The 19904-nt window shown below is 48.5% G+C and overlaps 1 protein-coding gene across 5 annotated transcripts in view; it reads left to right on the forward strand.

Annotated features, from left to right (window-relative positions):
• Window positions 1-3576: 3576 nt before the first annotated feature.
• DLG1 (discs large MAGUK scaffold protein 1) overlaps window positions 3577-19904 on the forward strand; it is an 83517-nt gene continuing 67189 nt past the window's right edge. For 2 of the 5 annotated variants that reach the window (XM_081862294.1, XM_081862295.1), the window contains exons 1-3: window positions 3580-3650; window positions 3939-4070; window positions 5841-6007. In XM_081862294.1, coding sequence (XP_081718420.1) covers window positions 3632-3650; window positions 3939-4070; window positions 5841-6007 — 318 coding nt within the window. In that variant the 5' untranslated portion in view covers window positions 3580-3631. Of the gene's footprint in view, window positions 3651-3938; window positions 4071-5840; window positions 6008-19904 lie in introns of all 5 variants that reach the window. The other 3 variants (XM_081862291.1, XM_081862292.1, XM_081862293.1) reach the window with 3 other exon arrangements.

A 19904-nucleotide genomic window follows, 5' to 3' on the forward strand; every position in this document is an offset into this window, starting at 1 on the left:
CAGTTGTGATGGCGGGGGGGGGGGGGCAGGAAGGATTGCACCTTCAGCAAATTTGGGAAGAAAATGCATGCTGAAGTGGCCCAAAAGGGGGCCTTGGGGGCTTCAAAGTCTACCTGGATGCAATTAGATGAAGATCAGCAACAAACCCCAATGCACAGCATTGATAGCCAGGACCAATTTCTGGTCACTGTGCAGCATGGCCTCTGAGCAACCACCATTCCCTCACCCAGCACAAATAGAAGGGGCCAGAAATCTTGGTATTATGGGATGGCAGCTCCCATCATCAGCCCAGGCAGCCAGCATGAGTAGTGGTTAGGGAGAAGGGTGAGGGCTTCAGGCTCTCTCAACTCCTCTGGCCGGCCACAAAGGGTGCCTTCTGCCCAGCCCAAAACTGAGGTGCAGCTGGCAGGGCTGAAGGGATAGAGTCCAACAGCCACACCGGAAGGGAATGAGCCGCTGTTGAGAAAGAATTCTGCAGGAAACTACACATCAGGTTATTTGTGCTTCTATAATGCTCTTCTATTCTGAAGAAAAAGCAGGTGTAACATCTCTGTTGGAAAGTGAAGAGTGTTTGTTATTCCCACTGAAAATCAAATATTGGGTGCTTTTACTTGACTTGACCGCCTGGGTCATCTAGGGACCTCACGGGTCATCTAGTCCATCCCGCTGCAATGCAGGAATCCAAGCAGGCATCCTTGTCCTGGCATTGGAGGAGCATCTCACCGATTTCGGTGCTTCCTGGTGCGTGCTGCTTTTCCATGTCTATTTTTTCCTTAATAACGGCCCTGAACATTTTCCTGGAAAGTCTCCTGCTAAGTGCAAGGATAGCCAATCTCTGGTTTTTGCTCCCTCTTTCCCTCCCCTCAGCCAGGCTGCCCCTGTGGCTCAGACGTTTTGCACCCTTCCAGGGGGCCTGATTCTGGAGGAGCAGGCTCCTCTGTGTGGCCCTCCCTCCCCATCAGTAAAAAGGGACAGAGAGTGGCTGGTCCATCCCACAGAACTGATTTGCGGGCAACACTGAGGGATATCCCTTTGCACATTTTTACTGGGTCCATTTTGCTGGCAAAACTCCACCTGCAAAGGGCCAGTACCAGGCTTAGCCAGTCTGAGCCCAAGTCCTCCGGCCTGGAGCCTGGGAACTTGGCTATGTGATCTCTCTGCCCCACGACACTTTCCAGTGGGGCTGGCTCCACAAACGCCAAAGCTTCTTAGCCACAGAATAAGCTTGGCTGTTCAGAAGAATTTTCCTTTGCAGTCATGAGAAATAAACATCTCAAACGTCCTTGCCCAAATGTGGCTGTGGAAAGGTTTGCTCATGATCAGCTCAGCCACCTCCCTGGCCAGACCCAACTTCAGCCTCATTCCAGAGGCAGCTCAGCGTTGGCCTCCAAGCAGAAGAACGAGAGCAAGATCTTCCTTTGGACGCTGCCGCATGGCAGTTGGCCCAGGCAGGGCTGCCTCCTTCCCTGGGAACCTGGAAGCTCCAGGTCACTGAGCCTTGGAGCTCAGCATCACCTGCCCGGGCTGGAAGCAGCTCTCCAGCAACCCAGGGCAGGAGCTTCTCCGTGCCCCACCTGGGATGCCACAGGGACTGGGCCAGGGATCTTCTGCACGCCAAGCAGGTGCCCCACCCCAAGCCGGAGCCCTTCCATCCCCACCAGCCGACTCCAGGAGCAGCTATTCCACGCACTCACTCTCACAGAAACCTCTCCGCTGTGAGCCCTTACAGGCCAAGCTGGATTTCCCCCTTTGCATTGGGAGGAGGCGGGGGGGCAGCAGGGAGGAGGCGGGGGGGGGGCAGCAGACCATATCCAGTGGTCCACCAACCCTCTGGCAAAATTGGGCTGGCTCAGGAAAAAGAAGCAAGAGGCCATTCCTGTTTCTGGTTCCCCCAAGACCTCCGCCATCCTTCCTCCTTCCCTCCAGTCCTGGGGTTGACACTGGCTGATCCAACACCTGTTAAATTTAATTCAAGCCCCCCCCCCCAACTGCATTTGCTCAGTGCACTGTGCTTCTATTAACGTATTATTTTTTTATTTTGTATTATATTATTTATTTTGTGAAGCTGAGGCTCCAAGACTTTGGCCACCTCATGAGAAGAGAAGACTCCCTGGAAAAGACCCTGATGTTGGGAAAGATGGAGGGCACAAGGAGAAGGGGACGCCAGAGGACGAGATGGTGGGACAGTGTCCTGGAAGCTGCCAGCATGAGTCTGACCAAACTGCGGGAGGCAGTGGAAGACAGGAGTGCCTGGCGTGCTCTGGTCCAGGGGGTCACGAAGAGGCGGACACGACTAAATGACTAAACAACAACAACGTTTTTTATTTTTGTCAACTAACCCCAGTATCACCTTGACACTGTTGTGGCCTGGCTCCCTGCCCAGCAGCCCAAGCCTTGTGGGTGCCTTCATGGCAGCCCATCCAACGGTCTGGCCAGCCTCCCGATGCACCAGCCATCAAGGGCATCTCTCCCAAGGCACATTAAGCCATCTGTGGAGAGAGCAAAGAATGGCCCTTGCCCTGAAGTGAGGAAGAAGGCTGTGCCAAGAGATGGTATCTCCCCTGAAGGAGAGGCGCTCTCTCTCTCTCTCCTGAAATGCAGCCGCAGGATCCAGATTCCGGAATGCAGAGTATGCATTTTGTAGGCTGCAAGATTTTTGTGCTTTGGGGTCCAAATGCCCCTCCCCACCCCCGGACAGCTGCACCAGTGCTGGACTTCTGGCCGCTTTCTGGCCATCTGCAGACCCACCACCACCTGACCAGGACTGCTGGCCGCCTCTCCCTTTGGGCAGAGATGACCCAGCCTGACAGCAGCCCCCTCAGTCCCATCTCATGGCCGTTCCCACCTGGTCCAAGGGGGGGGGTCGTCCTAGTGCACAGCAGGGCCCCAGGGCGGCTTGAGAGTGGGAGGGGCAGGGGCAGGGGCAGGGGCAGCAGCAGCAGCAGCCCCATATTGCGGAGGGAGGCCCATGGCTGAGCTGACCAGGAGCGGAGACGGGCCTTTGCGAGTCGTCAGGCGGAGAGGACGAGATGGGACTGTGGCAAGGCAGGGAGGGCCTCTTCCCTCTCGGCCTCTCTGGCGGGACAAGGGCCCTCCAGCTGCAGGCGGAGTGGAAAGGGGAGGGCGGCGGCGAAGAGGGTTCCCCCAGGCTCTTCCGACAAGCCCGGGAGCCCCGCAGGGCTGGCTGCCTGGGCCCGGCGGGGGCGCGGGTTCCGCCTCCGTCCGCTGAGGACTAGCGCCTTGGCAAGCCCTCCCGGGGCGGGGCTCCGTCCGGCCGCCTCTCACCTGTCCCGCCCCGCCCCGCCGGTGTCTGGCGGCGGCGCGGATTGGCGGGCGGGCGCGGGAGGGGGCGTGTCTGGCCCGCCCTCCGCCTCCGCCTCCGCCGGCCCGGCCCGCGACGCCATCTTGCCTGGAAAGTTTGGAATTTCGGAGCGGGCCCCCCGGAGGGAGCGCGGCGGCGGAGGAGGAGGAGGCGGAGGAGGAGGAGGAGGCGGCGGGCCAGGCGGCGGGCCAGGCGGCGGAGCGGGGCGAGCGGGAGGAGGAGGAGGGAGGAGGAGGAGGAGGAGCCCCCTGAGCGCCCGGCCGGCCGGCCCGCCGGCGTGGAGGGCGAGCGAGGCGGGTCTGCCCCGCCATGCCCGTCCGCAAACAAGGTGAGGGAGGCGCCGGAGGGAAGAGCGGGGCCGGCAGCCCCTCCGGGAAAGTTGGCCCCGCCGGCGGCGGGAGGGAGGGCGGGCGGGAGGCGGGCGGGAGGGCGGGCGGGCGAGGAGGAGAGGGGGGAGGCGGCGGCGGCGGCGCTCGGGAGCCTCTGAGCGCGTGCAGAGCGCGGGGCGGGCGGGCCGGGGGGGCCGGGGGGGGCGCGGGGGGGGGAGGCGGAGGCGGCGGCGGCGGCCTGCCCGGCCCCCCCCCGCCCTGAGCAGCCTTCCTGCCCCCTTTTGCAGACACGCAGCGCGCCCTGCGCCTCCTGGAGGACTACCGCGCCAAGCTGAGCCGGGCGGAGGAGAGGCAGCTGCGGAGCTCGGTGGAGAGAGTCATCGGCATCTTCCAGAGCAGCCTCTTCCAGGCCCTCCTAGGCGAGTAGCGGGGCGGCGGGGGGGGGGGGGGGCGGGCAGGCGGCTCCGGGACCCGCCGGGACCCCGCCAGGCGGCACTCGCCGCTCGGTGCATGTGCTCTCCCACTCCGTCGGGCAAGGTCCTGCGTCCGAGACAGACTTGGCTCCCTCTCGGCTTGGCCCTAACTCCAGATCATTTGTGAGCAAGCTGAAAAGGCCCCCTTTCCACTTTCTGGATCTCCACTTGGAAAACCTTCACTACCATTGAGCCAACTCCTAAGCCACAAAGGGCCTCTCCTCTTAATCCATGATTGCTAAGTTTACTCAAAGGTCTTTGAAGAAGTATCTTGTCAAAAAAAATTAAAAGCCAAAGTACACAATGTCAGTCAGATCACCTCCGTCTGCCTCCCTGTTGATGCTCTTGGAGAGCACAGTTGGTGAGACAGACTGTTTCCTTGCAGAAGCCTGTTGCTTCCGCTTCATAGAATAGAATCATAGAATGGTAGAGTTGGAAGGGACCCCCAGAGTCATCTAGACCCACCCCCTGCAATGCAGGAATCTCAACTAAAACATCCATGACAGGGGGCCACCCAACCTCCGCTTTAAAACCTCCAAGGAAGGGGAGTCCACCACCCCTTTCCATTGTCAAAGAGCCCCCGCCCTGTGGAACGCCCTCCCGTCAGATGTCAAGGAAATAAACGACTATCTGACCCTGTTTAGGGAAGATTTAATGTTTGATGTTTTATCATGTTTTTAATATTCCATTGGGAGCTGCTCAGAGTGGCCGGGGCAACCAAGTCAGATGCGCGGCATACAAATAATAATAAAATAATTATTAATATTAATGTTAACTGTCAGAAAGCTCTTCCTGATGTTTAGTTGGAATCTCCTTTCTTGTGACTTGAAGCCATTGGTTTGAGTCCTGCACTCAAGAGCAAGAGAAAACCATCTTGTTCCCTCCTCCATATGACAGCCCTTGAAATATTTCCTCTCAGTCTCCTCTTTTCCAGGCTAAACATACCCAGCTACTTCAACTGCTCCCTATAAAGCTTGGTTTCCAGGCCCTTGATCATCTTGGTCGCCCTCCTCTGCACACATTCCAGCTTGTCAGCATCCTGCTTAAATTGTGGTGCCCAGAACTGGACACTGGACTCCAGGTGGGGTCTGATCCAGGTGGAACAGAGTGGGACTATTACTTCTCTTGGTCTGGACACTCAACTTCTCTTGATGCAGCCTAGAAGAGCATTAACATTTTTGGCTGTTGCATCACACGGTGGACTCACCTTACGCTTGTGGTCTACCCCTAGATCCTTTTCACATGCACAACTGATAAGCCAGGTGTCCCCCATCTTATGTTTTCAGTCATCCGTGTTACACTGGCTGCTTTACAGTCCTCAGGTGTGGAGGCTGTTCTCAGTTAATTTTTTCTGTTAGAAGCTTAGCAATTTCACATTTCTTTTCCATGGGAACTCTCAGGTAGATGCTAGAAAGCCTGGAATGGTTTTCTCATTCTAAGAGTTTACTGCCCCCCCCCGGCATCTTCTATAATTGGCTGTAGATCCTAAAGTTGTGCTTTCTTTACAGACTTTGTAAGTTCTGCCACTGACAGTTAGCATGTCTCTTTGTGTGCGTGCCATGTGGCACTGGTGTTTTTGCTCACAAGATGCTCCCTTATTCTGATGGAGATCTGATTATAAATTGAAGGTGGAAGGAAGATCAAGTAGAAAGCAACAACTGCATACAGTATCTCTTCTGAAAATCAAGTGCTGAACCATATTTTCTCACTCTCCAGATATTCAAGAATTTTATGAAGTGACTTTACTTGACAATCCCAAAAGTGTTGATCGCTCAAAGCAGATTGAATTTGTGCAGCCTGTGAATACATGGGACTTCTCCAGCCTTCCAAGCACAACAGTGACTTCTGAAACACTGCCAAGCAGCCTTAGCCCAACCACAGAGGTATGACTTTAAAATGTTTGCTCTGGCTCTTGAGCCAATGGGATGGCCATTCTTAGATCTAGATCTCCTGTACAGACATGTGGTCATTTTGACAGTAAATCAAAGAGTGATGGTTGCCAAGCTTGTATCCTTGTGTGGCAGGGAATCTGCAGTATTTTTCTGTTTGGACAATGAGCTGGAAACACCAGAATTGGAAATGGGGGTCAGGTAGGGTGTGCCCACCACCCCTCACTTCTTCCAAGTTGTACAGTCTTCCTGTTTCTCTATATAGAAGTCATTGAAGAGTGAACACTTGTGTCTCAGTGACTAGAAATATGTGGGGAACCCAGGCTTATGAAGCTTGCTAGTTGCTGGAATTTGAGGAATGTTGCTGTCCTTCAGTTTAATCAACCTACAAAACTCTCTGAGTTTTTGTGGCATCAAGAGATAACAGTATGTAATAGTTGTCTGTCTCAGTGGAAATGTCCACAAGAATACCTTGTCATCTGTTGCCCCACTGAGGTTATGGAGGGATGTGGAATGTTCTGTGTGTTGCCAAAGGTGGAAGTGAGCAATCTGGAAAGAAGTTGTAAAACAAAGCCACATACATTTTTGGATTTTATTGTTTGCAGTGAAGGCTTACAGTGCCATCCGGTCTCTCTCAGTTTTGTTCTTGGACAACAGCGTGTCTTCATTATTCAGCCTGCTTCTGTTTCACATTGGAGTAGGATTGACTCTCAGATGATGCTTAAGAATGTTTAACACCTTCAAGTTGAGATATTCACCTGACGTTATATGTGATGAAATTGATCAAACTGAGGGTCTCTCCAGCTTAGCATTCTGTTTTGCCCCTCAGAATGATCCAAGGGGGAGTCTACCCCTTCTGAGATGTCTAGTTTGTTTGATTCTGTGTCCTCTTTGATGTAGGAAGTGACAGCCCCCGTGATCTTTCAAGACCTTCTTAGAGAGGCAGCTGGTTCCTGCTGCACATTCATTGCGCCTGGTCCTACCCTATCCCTGCTTGGACGGTCCAGTGTGCTTTGCCTTTAGGATGTAGGATTCCTCCTCCACCACTTCCTCCCTGGTGACTTTCTTCTAGGGGTCAGCTTAAAAGCTGCTCTTCCACGTTTTTGATACTAACTTCCAGTTTGATTTTAACTTCAATTTGAAGTAAAATCATCCCCTTTTGTACATCCTGGTTTGCCCCCAAATGTTTCTCAGCACAGAGGAACCCAGGATACCTCCTCCCTCCTCCACTGCATCATCCATACAGTGGTACCTTGGTTCTCAAACTTAATCCGTTCCGGAAGTCCGTTCCAAAACCAAGGCGCGTTTTCCCATAGAAAGTAATGCAAAATGGATTAATCCGTTCCAGACTTTTAAAAACAACCCCTAAAACTGCAATTTAACATGAATTTTGCTATCTAACAAGACCACTGATCCATAAAATGAAAGCAATAAACAATGTACTTCAGTCAATCAATCAATCAATCAATCAATCAATCAGCTGAACTAGGTTCCACACAGTCACAAAAACAAAACAAAAAGAGCTGCAAAAACAGACAGACCTCAGTGTAACACTCAAAACAGAAGCGTAACACTCAAAACTGAGCATGTTTGGCTTCCGATAAAAGTTCGCACCCTGGAACACTTACTTCCGGGTTTGCAGTGTTTGGGTTCCAAGTTGTTTGGGTACCAAGGCGTTTGAGAACCAAGGTACATGGATATCCCTTAACTCTGCTTGTCCTTCTGGCTGTACATGCAAAATACCTTGGAGGTACCATATTCCAACGTTCTACCTAGCAACCTAAATTTTGCTTCCAGGACCACACCGTGACTTACCTATCCCTAATGTACGGTGGCTGCAGGCCTGGGTGCTGGCCTGTCACAAATCCAGAGGCATATTCTCGGCATGTGAGCATGCTGTGCTTCATCCTCCAAGAGTTCCTTCTGAGGAATCATTCCCTTCCTTTCCTGAGAACCTCCATCTCTGTGACGGCAGAGGAGCTGTCATCCTGGGAGTGGCATGTTGCTACCACGTCCTTGGGGGCCTCATCCTCCAATCTGTCCAGCCCTTCTCAATTTCTCCAGCTGAAGAAACTGGTACCTGGAGGACCAAGAGCTCATTGCACTTGGCACACGCCCATGACTTCTGTTCAGCTGGCATGCATGCCACGCTCTGTCATGCAAGACGCATAATGTGTTTTTGTGTGTCATTTTCACTAATCTCAGCATTTGTCTTACACTCCCTTAATAGTTGGTTGGGGAAACGCACCACAAAATTTGGGGAAGTGTGGATTCTGAAAGAAGGATGCATTTCAGTTCACATATTGTTTCGGGAAGTTCAAATTAGAAATCCAAGGCGAATTTCTCACCCACCCCACATATAGTCCTCTCCTTAGACAGACGTGGCAGGATTTTGGAACACAAAAGCCTGAAGGACTGTTTCCAAAAAAGTGCAAGGAGCAGCAGGACCTTCTTTCAAATCCAGCCTTAGGCTACACGTTATTAAAACAAGCCACATCCTAGACGCTGCCGGCTGCAAGACATTTCCCCGTGCCCCACCCACCCGGGGATAAACCGCTGGCCAGTTAGGCCAGTCCCAAAATTCCTTGTGTACTCTTTCTAATACAGTGGTACCTTGGTTCCCAAACTTAATCTGTTCCAGAAGTCCGTTCTAAAACCAAAGCGTTCCAAAACCAAGGCATGATTTCCCATAGAAAGTAATGCAAAATGGATTAATCCATTCCAGGCTTTTAAAAACAGCCCCTAAAACAGCAATTTAACATTAATAAATAAAACAGTATTGTAGATGATAAAAATTAAAATTAATTTTTTTTTCTTACCTGCACTGATGATAGTCATTGTTTGGATGGTGGGCTTTTATCCATTTCCACAGTCACACAGTCACACAATCATAGAATCATAGAATCATAGAGTTGGAAGAGACCACAAGGGCCATCGAGTCCAACCCCCTGCCAAGCAGGAAACACCATCAGAGCACTCCTGACATATGGTTGTCAAGCCTCTGCTTAAAGACCTCCAAAGAAGGAGACTCCACCACACTCCTTGGCAGCAAATTCCACTGTCGAACAGCTCTTACTGTCAGGAAGTTCTTCCTAATGTTTAGGTGGAATCTTCTTTCTTGTAGTTTGGATCCATTGCTCCGTGTCCGCTTCTCTGGAGCAGCAGAAAACAACCTTTCTCCCTCCTCTATGTGACATCCTTTTATATATTTGAACATGGCTATCATATCACCCCTTAACCTCCTCTTCTCCAGGCTAAACATGCCCAGCTCCCTTAGCCGTTCCTCATAAGGCATCGTTTCCAGGCCTTTGACCATTTTGGTTGCCCTCCTCTGGACACGTTCCAGTTTGTCAATGTCCTTCTTGAACTGTGGTGCCCAGAACTGGACACAGTACTCCAGGTGAGGTCTGACCAGAGCAGAATACAGTGGCACTATTACTTCCCTTGATCTAGATGCTATACTCCTATTGATGCAGCCCAGAATTGCATTGGCTTTTTTAGCTGCCGCGTCACACTGTTGGCTCATGTCAAGTTTGTGGTCAACCAAGACTCCTAGATCCTTTTCACATGTACTGCTCTCAAGCCAGGTGTCACCCATCTTGTATCCTCTCATCCTCTCATCTTGTGCCTCTCATTTTTTTTGCCCAAGTGCAATACTTTATATTTCTCCCTGTTAAAATTCATCTTGTTTGTTTTGGCCCAGTTCTCTAATCTGTCAAGGTCGTTTTGAAGTGTGATCCTGTCCTCTGGGGTGTTAGCCACCCCTCCCAGTTTGGTGTCATCTGCAAATTTGATCAGGATGCCCTTGAGTCCATCATCCAAGTCGTTGATAAAGATGTTGAATAAGACGGGGCCCAAGACAGAACCCTGTGGCACCCCACTAGTCACTCTGAACTAGTATCAGTAGCTGAACTGGGTTCTAGTCACAAAAAAAAGTCACAAGTCAGAGTCCCATAAAACGAAGAGCAAGCCACAGTCACAAAAACAAAAAATGAAAAAAAATAGCAAAAACGAAAGCACCAAATATCACCTCAGAACGGAAACAGAAGGCTTCAATTATAATGCGGGGGGGGGGGGCCCGCAAATTAGCAGTGCATCAGTACAAACGGAAGCTCAGGAGCACCTTTGGCTTCCGAAGCAAAGTTTGCAAACCGGACCACTGACTTCCGAGTTTGCGGTGTTGAATTTCCAAGTTGTTTGGAAACCAAGCTGTTTCAAAACTGAGGTACCACTGTATACTCTTAATAAAGTTTCATAATTGGACCAGTGAGGTTTGTGTGTGTTTGCCAGTCTCAGGTCTGAGGAATTCCTATGCATCTAGATGCCTTTGGGTTCCACCTTGTTGGAAGACCAGAGTTAGTAAAGCCGGGAACTTGCCTTGTTCTCAGGGAGAAGCAGAGATCTGGAGAGCTGGCTTGATGTTCTGTAAATTGCAAGGGATTTTCTGGAGGTGCAAGGTGCGCTGGTCCAAGATCCTGGGATTTAACTATTGATCATATATTCAGTTGTGCCCCTTGTTTCTTGGACTGGTTGGTGACCTCGAAAGGGTAAGATTCAACAGGCAGCAGTTAGACAGGGAAGGGGGAGGGGAGGCTCTCCTGAGTATCCCTCCTCCTTCAAGGCTGTGTCTTGTTCCTTTTAAGTTTGGTAACTTAACACTTTGTCAGTGGTGCTAAGAGGGGCTCCCAGTCACACCTGCGGAGCAACTTTGTCGTCTTAGCGCAGGCACCCACATGGACTCGGTTCCTGCACAGTGAAGTCCGGCTCTCTCCATCGTCCAGGGTCACGCGGGTCTGGTCTATGCAAGGTGAGGGAGGAGGAGAGCTCAGCCTCGGTAGCCCAGAGGGTCAGAGTCACTGGGTTCCTCATCTACCAACAAAGTTGCACTCCCAGTAGACCCCTTTAAATTAATGGACCTCAATTAGCCATGGCCATGAATCTCACTGGGTCTACCAGATAGGGCACACAATTTATGTAAACTGTGACTTTGTCCTGCACTGTACTCAGCAAAACTTGCAGGAGCGCTGTTGGTCTGGTTGTAGCAGCTCCTGAGTCTTTTTAGTGTTTACTTAATAATAATAATAATAATTCTGGAATCATTTGGACATATGCAGAAGTTGTCTTAGGCAGAGGCAAACCGCTAGTTGGTCTTGCTCAATACTGATTCTTAGCCCTGCTGCCTGAGCCCTTTGGATTGGGAAGAAATCGGGGTCTTCCGTGTGCCAGCAGGTGCTGCCTTTGAGCCACACCCTGTGAAATCTGGTACATTCAAGACGGGCAAGTGCTAAAAATAGTTAAAATCAAGCTTTGTTGTTTGTCTTCCTAAGCTCTGTTTTCACTTCCCACCCCTTCAGAAATTCTACATGGAATATTCCATCTGTTATCTTATTGACTCCAGATGCTGAAATTGTTTAATGGGGGAAACCTTTGCATGTAACTGTAGCTTTCATTCGCTGGAATGCTTCGTTGGGGAGGGAGAGAATTTTTTTTATTCAGCGGTTTATTCAAAATATGTTTAATTAGATACAGCTTTGAATCTCATCCATCAAGCCATCTTTAGAACTGGGAACGCTGGAGCAAACTGCATGAAGAAGCAGGTTAAACCTCAGGAATAATTTGGAGCACTTTGGAAAAGCCCCCTTCCTCTACAGTTGTTTGTTTCTAGGGAGCTTTTCTCATTTCCCAACGTGTTTCTGCCTATTGGGTTCTTTCTTCCTTGGCTGCATCCTGCGACAGGTCTTGATGCTTTGACCCCCCCTTTCTTTCTTTCCCCCTCTTCCCCCCTTATTCTCTCCCCCCCCCCCCAGTTTTCAGTAAACAACCACAGGCCAAATAATGGACTTAAAGTAAACTAACTGGCTGTGTGGAGCAATGGACTGCCTTTGCATTGTAACCACCAAGGTAAGAGACAGAGTTTCAGCAGGGCTGGTGGCTATGTTTGTGGGAAGCCGTATGTTAACTTCCATGCTTTGCAACTTTTTGTAGGGAGAATTTCATTTCAAGCCAGTCACTCAGCCTCCTCTGGGATATCTTAGCTTGCTTAGCAGGACACAAAACGAGTGCATGTAAATGGATGTATTTTCTCTTCAACTTAATACTTTATGGTATTGAATGCATACAAATGCTAGAGCATCTTCTTGCTGTTTTGCTTGAACTCTCAGAATAGAACTCATATGCTAGTTTTACATAACCTTTAATCTTCCCTTTTTAATGGTTATCTTAATCTGAGGAAGCTTTATTGGGATTCCATTTTTAAATGTCCTATGACACAAAGGTTCCATGTTGTTCAGGGGCATCTTGGCTGTGTTGATGCTGGCCAGTGCTTTACAGTGGACAGTCTTCCTCATTGCTTGCAAACGGCCAAGCGTCCTGACTTGGGGAAGCGGAATGGGGGTCCCGCAAAAGGTGGGCTGAGAGAGGACTGGCGTGCTCTGTACTATTGAAGACCTTTTTCTTCCTGTGAGACGCTTAAAAGCCCACCCCCACCCCCGTAATTCTGCCTTCAGCAAGCACAGTCATTGGAATGAAACGAAAACTGCTTCATCAAGTCTGCATGTGAGAATAGAATCTGACAACTTTTAATGAGAGTATCTTGGCAGTTTACAGGTGATGGCTTTTTAGAGCAATAGATGTGAAAGCCTGTGACTTTTTCTTATGGTAGGAAAATGAATGCATCCTTTCATACCTACTCTCTGTTTGCGCAAATGTCATCTTCAAAGGGTTTTGCCTTGATGGCTGAAACAGATGAAGTCTCGTCTTTTGCCTGACAGCTTTATCTTAGAGTTCTGTTTTGAGCTCAGGGAATGTTTAAGTGAGTGTTGCATTTGTGTTGGATCCAGGGTCGATGTCCTTAAGATAACTGGCATTGCACATTTAGAGTCCATTTAGAGTGTCAGTCCCTGAGTAGGAAAACTTCTCTGGACCTTCCAAGCTCTGAAACTACAACTAATACAGAATGCGGCAGCTAGACTGGTGACTGGGAGCGGCCGCCGAGACCATATAACACCGGTCTTGAAAGACCTACATTGGCTCCCAGTACGTTTCCGAGCACAATTCAAAGTGTTGGTGCTGACCTTTAAAGCCCTAAATGGCCTCGGTCCAGTATATCTGAAGGAGCGTCTCCTCCCCCATCGTTCTGCCCGGACACTGAGGTCCAGCTCCGAGGGCCTTCTGGCGGTTCCCTCACTGCGAGAGGCCAAGTTGCAGGGAACCAGGCAGAGGGCCTTCTCGGTGGTGGCGCCCGCCCTGTGGAATGCCCTCCCATCGGATGTCAAGGCGATGGACAACTACCTGACATTCAGAAGACATCTGAAGGCAGCCCTGTTCAGGGAAGTTTTTAATATGTGACATTTTAGTGTATTTTTTATCTCTGTTGGAAGCCGCCCAGAGTGGCTGGGGAAACCCAGCCAGATGGGCGGGGTATAAATAATAAATTATTATATTATATTATTATTATTATTATAGTGAACCTTCCAAGAGGTTTTGGCTTCATTCTGTATAGCAGGGTGCTGTTCTGGGGTTTAGAAACTTGCCTCAAGCAGTGTGAGCTGGTGCTGCGCAGAATGAAGTGTTCAGGTCATGTATTATTTATTTTAAGAAATGTATAACCCATCGTTTAATAAAATTGCAACATTTCAAAACAGCCAAGAAAATTAAAAACATGTAAAAGAAAAGCATATAAAATATACTGAAAATAGATTATGCTGTTCCTTTTTTAATTTTCACACTTTTGAAACAACAAAACTTCACAGGTAATCATAATATTAACCATAAAGTTAACATCTGGGGCACTAAAAATACCATCTGTTCAAAGAAGATTACAAATAAGTGGTTTAATCACATCAGTTCCATCTCTGTATTACTCAAAGTAATCAGTTGTTCAATATGCTACAAAAGGATTCTGTATGTTTTAAAGTTACATTTCTTTAACTTATTTTGTCTTGCATGTGTGTGTGTTGTGGTTTTCAGCATATTGCACACTGTTCTTGGAACATGAATCTTCCATTTAGATATTTTTAATATTGGTGAGGAGCAGATTTTTTTAAGCTGTCGGTGATACCTCACTATTATAATACCAATATAATTATGTTGAAGGAATCTAATGTTCAGATTGCCTTCCCTTATCAATATCCCTATGTTTTATCACATTCTGTTATAAACACCTGAAGCAAATGAAAAGCCTTGGTTAGTAATAGGGCAGCCTTGCATTCTTGTAGCGCTTCCTGATGCCTTAGCGATAGGGAGCCTGAGACAGAGAAAACCCGCTGGAAAGTAACTTGCCTATTGATTACAATGGGCCTAATGTAACAACTGGGTGCTGCCGTTATCATTAGTATTATAACTGCTTATTACCTGTCCTTCACCGTAAGGTCGCAGGGCAGGTTATAACATTAAAACACAGTATTTAAAACAGTTTTACACAACTTAACAATCACAGTAATAAGATGGGTAATAGACATTTCATTTGTCGAATGCCAGGGTAGAGAGGTGTGTCTTCAGCATTCTTCAGAAGCTAAATAATGTAGGTGTCAGACATACCTTTTATTGTGAGTTGTGGCAGTTTCTTTGCCATATAATATCAACTTGCATTTTTGCTGTGATGACTGTAGCTGGTATAAAGACTGGTAGTCTCCAAAACAGAAGCGTCTTTCAAAATCTTGATGATCAAAGAAACAGCACCCCACCTTGGCATCTCTCCCTCCCCTACTATACCGTCAGTATTTTATAATTATTTTCAACACCTCTGCTTCTGAAGTATGACATCTTATACCTTTGTTAACATTTACACATCTTGAAGCTAAAGTTTATAACTAGATCCTGGCCACCATTGTTTAATATAAATAATATTTCAAACAACTCAAATACAGAAGGGAGGTGGTTTCTTGGGGACTGTAGGATACCAACCGCATAACTAATGCTTAAGTTAAACTCCCATGTTCCATCTGTTAGACCTTTGGGGAAAGAGAATGTGCTTTGCAGGTACAGTCCCAGGTTTGATCCCCAAATTCAGTGGAAATGAATTCTTATTTTTTATAGATATCCTTTCCTTTTACATGGTTACACATTTGTACAATTGCAGTGCTTACGTGTGCACAGTATATTTGCAATGGAAGGAGCTTTGGAGAAACCCAGAGCAAGTCAACCACTGCACTGTCTGTGGCCTCCTGAGGATCCACCTGGTCCAATGGCCACCATCCACCACTGGCTTAAAGGCCAAGCCCACCAATTCAGGAGTTTTAGGGCATAAATTTGTGATAAAATGTCTGCATTCTTCCACTATTGTAGTTTTGTTCTATTTACTTTGCAACGTAAGTTTTTATTCATTTATAAGGCACCCTAACAAAGGACAGTGTGTATTTATTGTGTAAATAAGCTGAAAAGTGCCTACCTTTGGTTAAGATGGTTCTGTTTCCTGCATTGCAGAAAGGTGGACTCGATGTGACCGGGGGGGGGGGGGGCGTTCCTCCCACCTCTGCCATTCTGTGTGTCAGGGAAGAGACCAGTCCTGATTCTGTGATTCCATGGTTCTGGAGTGTGTTCAGGAATAGAGAAGACATGCTGCCCTCTGCTGCTGGCAAAAGCCATGTCTTATTCTGACAACCACTGTGAGGAAAATGAAAGGGTTGGATGTGTTGCATCCATTTTGAGCAATGGGAAGAAAGGAATTGTGGGCCCTTTGCAATAGCAGTTTGCAGGTGGCTGAGTCTCTGTGGAAGACAGAAGAGGAGCTCTGCGTATCCTCACTGTGTCTGGATGAGATTATTGCAGGAATATGATCACTTTCTCTCATGTGTGCTCAGAAATATCAGGGCAGGAAAGCATCTAGATATAATAAATAAGGACGAAAACTTTCAGAGATTTATAAACATCTTCTATTTATGCCAAACTTTTGTATTCCTAATGTTGAAAACTTTGCAGCCCTTTGTTGTGACTTTGCAACTTTTTTCACCAAAGTCTCATCTTGGGTCTCTTATATGTACCTAGAGAGACCTAAAGTGTAATGCTGGCCCCAGAATTGCTTCCATAATCTTTTGTAAGCCTATTCCAGCTTTATTGATTTCAAACCTATATTAGCCACTCTTCAGCTGTAGCTCTCAGCTGTTCACAAAGTATAATATTAAAAACACAGCAAATAGCTAATTACAGCAGATGGAACAATCAGTATTAAAACCAAATAGAATGAAAAGGCCTGGATTTCAGCTGATGCTGAGAAGAAAATGAAGAGGGTGCCACTGAACCTCTTTTAAGAAGGGAATTCCAAAAATGGGGCACTCCCCCCAAGCCTCTCTTGCTGCAGCTGCAGCTGCTGCTGCTGCTGCATCTCCCCCCCCCCTTGGAGCAGCAGCCCCTCAGAGGCTGATCCTGCTGGAGGGAGCCGGCAACCTTAAACCATCCGGCCCCCAGTTCCTTATAACCAGATGTCACAGAATCAGACGTGTACTTCAGGGCTTTAGCATATTGTCACTGTTGATTATTATTCACTTTCCATGAATTAAACGGGCCTTTTTTCCCGTGAGACAAATTCTCCTTGTATATGCATTTTCTGTTTCTAAAGCTGGCTTTAGAGATGTATTGTGGACCATGGTTTCCTGTGAACCATATATGTTTCTAGTATAGGCAATGTCAGTCCGGTAGAGTTCCATGGACAGTGGTACCTTGGGTTACAGACACTTCAGGTTACAGACACTTCAGGTTACAGACCCCGTTAAGCCAGAAATAGTACCTCGGGTTAAGAATTTTGCTTCAGGATGAGAACAGAAATCGCGCGGTGGCAGTGGGAGGCCCCATTAGTTAAAGTGGTACCTGAGGTTAAGAACAGACCTCCGGAACGAATTAAGTTCTTAACCCGAGGTACCGCTGTATTGGCTGCTTTGATTTCAATGAGAAAAGATGGCCAAACCATCTATGCATTGGTATTCTACTGGTTGGGATGATTGTGAGCAAGTCCTTTGGACAAGCGGATGTTTGCAAGGCAGCCATTGCCTTGCCTTGCTGAAGTGGGAGTCTTTGTCCATCGTATTGTTAGGCAAGACAACCTCTTAATGTGCCACAAATGCATTCTCTGGGTGTGCCTGGCGGGGTGGGTCTTGTTGTGATTCCCTACCCCCAACACTGTATGGACCCAAGGACCGCATCCTGCCCCTTTTATGCTGCTTGCCCAGGTTGGCTAAATCTTGGAGAGCCTGTCTGACTGTTATGTTATTTTAGAAAGCAGGCCTTCGCAGAATAGGTATGGATGAACTCAAATGGAAACACACCAGGCATTTGAAAAAAAGATCTGCAGTGTTCCTATTTTGAGGGCAATTAGTCTAAATCATTTATTCTAAAACCACATGGAATGATCCGCCTGCGATGTTTGTGAAAATGATACACACATTAACTGCCAGTTGTTGTGTACTGGATGTGGCCCTCCAGTCCATCACTTGGCTTCCAAGGTGTTCCTGAAGCTGAAGAGGTTCCCTGTCGGAGAGAGAAGGAATCACACGCAGTTCAGGTGTGGTCCTCTCCCCCCTCTTCTGTGTGTGTACCTGGCTAGGAGGGCTGGTGAGCCCAAGTAAAATAACTGGTCCTGGAATAAAACAGCCATGCTTGGACCAAGTAAGTGCTGCCAGTGCGGTTTAGGCTAAAAAAGCCCCCCTCCTCCTAGGGGGAGGAGCGCAAAAGAACTAAACTAGCCCCTCAAAGCGGGTCCAAACTATTCTGAGAAGTTAGCAGTGTAGTGGGATTGAAATTCCACCTGTTTTTACCCTTTCCATGGCCACACTGTCCTTGGGAGGGTTGTGTCTGTTTTCTAGACTTGGTATTGGAGGGGCAGGGGGGGCACCACATTGCCTTGCACTGGCTGCTTCCCTGTGTTTTTGTTCCAAAGCAGTGCAAGCAGGGACCCTGCATCAAAAGTGCCATGTGCTGATAGATGGTCCCCCCTTAGGCGGCAGCATAACGGTCAGATGAACTGTCTGCTCTGCCAGTTCCAGGTCTAAGTGCAAGAGCTTGTTGTTTGAGGTGACAGATGAAACAACAAATCCTCTCTCCTGCAATTTCTTTAAGGCAGCAGTGAATATTGCTATTGGATTGCCCCTTTATTTCAAATCCTTATCTAGTCTCAGCAATAAATCCTGCTGCCCCAAAGCCATTGTCCAGCCCTGCGAAACTGGCTGTAAGGCAGGATAGATTTAACAGGACCCTACAGTGCTAATAACTCTTATTGCAGTCTGTGGGTTGGAAATGAATGCACAGTGGTGAGAAGGGAAGCCCCTTTTATTCTGATGGGAATGTCTGGGTGATTCATGGCTGCCCACATTGATGTCAGCTTTTCATTCCTGGTGCTGATTCACTGTGAAGCATTCCACATACTTAGGCTGCAATAATTAACATCGTTCTTTGCTACCCACTAACACGGCTGCCCCTCCGTTTTCCTGCCATTGCAATGAAACCTCTGCTGATACCCGATGTCTCCGTTCACCCATGGAAACGGGCTCCAGGAGAGACAGCTTCAGGATGCCCCATATATTGGTTGGCTCTTCCAGGTGCCAGCCCTCCCTGCCTGGACCAGGAAATGTGCAGCGAGTGGCTGGATATTTTGAAGTTGGCTGCCTTTACTTGGATTTCCAAGTTCCTGCTGCAGTCGGAAATGTGCTTGCTGGAGCTTCTCTCTCTCTGGCGTGTGCTTGTGTGTGCCCCCTGCGATGACGATGGGTCGGTTGCTGCAGCGTTTTGCCCCTCCCCCTCAGCATCTGGCATCAAGGGAGCAGTGGCTGCGGCCAGATGAGCCGCTTTTATCCTTATGGAGGAGGTAGCGGAGCTTCCTTTGCCTGCAGCAGGTGGAACTCCCTCATCCCCTTCTCCCCCCCCCCCTGGAGATTTCTGGCCAAGAGGATTCCAAAAGGGAGCCCTTGCAGAGTTCTCTCCATGCTGATGCCTTTTCTCTAACTGAAGAGGGAGCCACCCTCTTGGAAAGGGACACATGGACCTCTTCGGCTCGATCCCGCAGGCGGTGGGGACTTCTGCCACGAGAAATAATTCCGTGCTGTTTTTCTGTCTCAGCTTTCTGTTGAGAGGATCATGGACCCACACGTCCCAGGCAGGCAGCAAGCCCTTCTTTCCAAAAGCATTCTTCGTGAATCTCGGTTGCTGAATGATGGAGGTGTCCTGGGTCTGAAAAGATGTCTCCTAGCACAACAAACGTGGATTGCTTTTCTCCAGTGCTGTGCCACTGCAAAGTAACATGCAGCAGCAACCCTGTCTCTTTAATGTTTGGATGCAAGGTGGGTCCGAACGGGGCTTCTGGCGAACCTCTGGCACATCTAAATAAATTAGCAGCATCTCCTTGTTAATGGGATCTGTAGCAATGGAATTATGCCATGGGATGGGATTAAGTCATATGCTTTTGGTGACGTGCTGGGGGCAGGCAGGCAGGCAGTCAGTGGCGATCTCTGTGTGCCTTGTGGAAGAGGGATATTGCACACGCACCCTCTGCAGGAGAACAATTGAAAGGCAGAGTAGACAAACCTCCGGGGAAGGCTGAAGCACTGCCCTGGCAAAGCACGGCATGTTTTTGTAGTTACCGTTTTGACTTTGTAATATTCATACCCTGTTCTTTTGTTTATTGAGCTCCTGGGGTGGCTTACAGTAATAAAAAGGTATCTACAGCAGGAAGTAGCTCTATTAATTGCCATCTTAAATGTTTTGCTCCTGCTTTATTCTGTGGCTATCAAGGGTTCTGTCTGTCGGAATGGAAGCCTCCTGGGGGAACACCTGAGGGCTTGGGGGGCTGTGTTGACTGTGATGGAGCAATGAAGGGGGCATAGTGACCTTTAATGCAAAGCATCCACTTGGATTGACTTGATGGCTTTTTTTTCTTCCCTCCTTTTTAAAAAAGTGAAATGCATGT

The sequence above is a fragment of the Podarcis erhardii genome (genome assembly GCF_964252035.2).
Source record: "Podarcis erhardii genome assembly, chromosome: 5".
Lineage (NCBI taxonomy): Eukaryota > Metazoa > Chordata > Lepidosauria > Squamata > Lacertidae > Podarcis > Podarcis erhardii.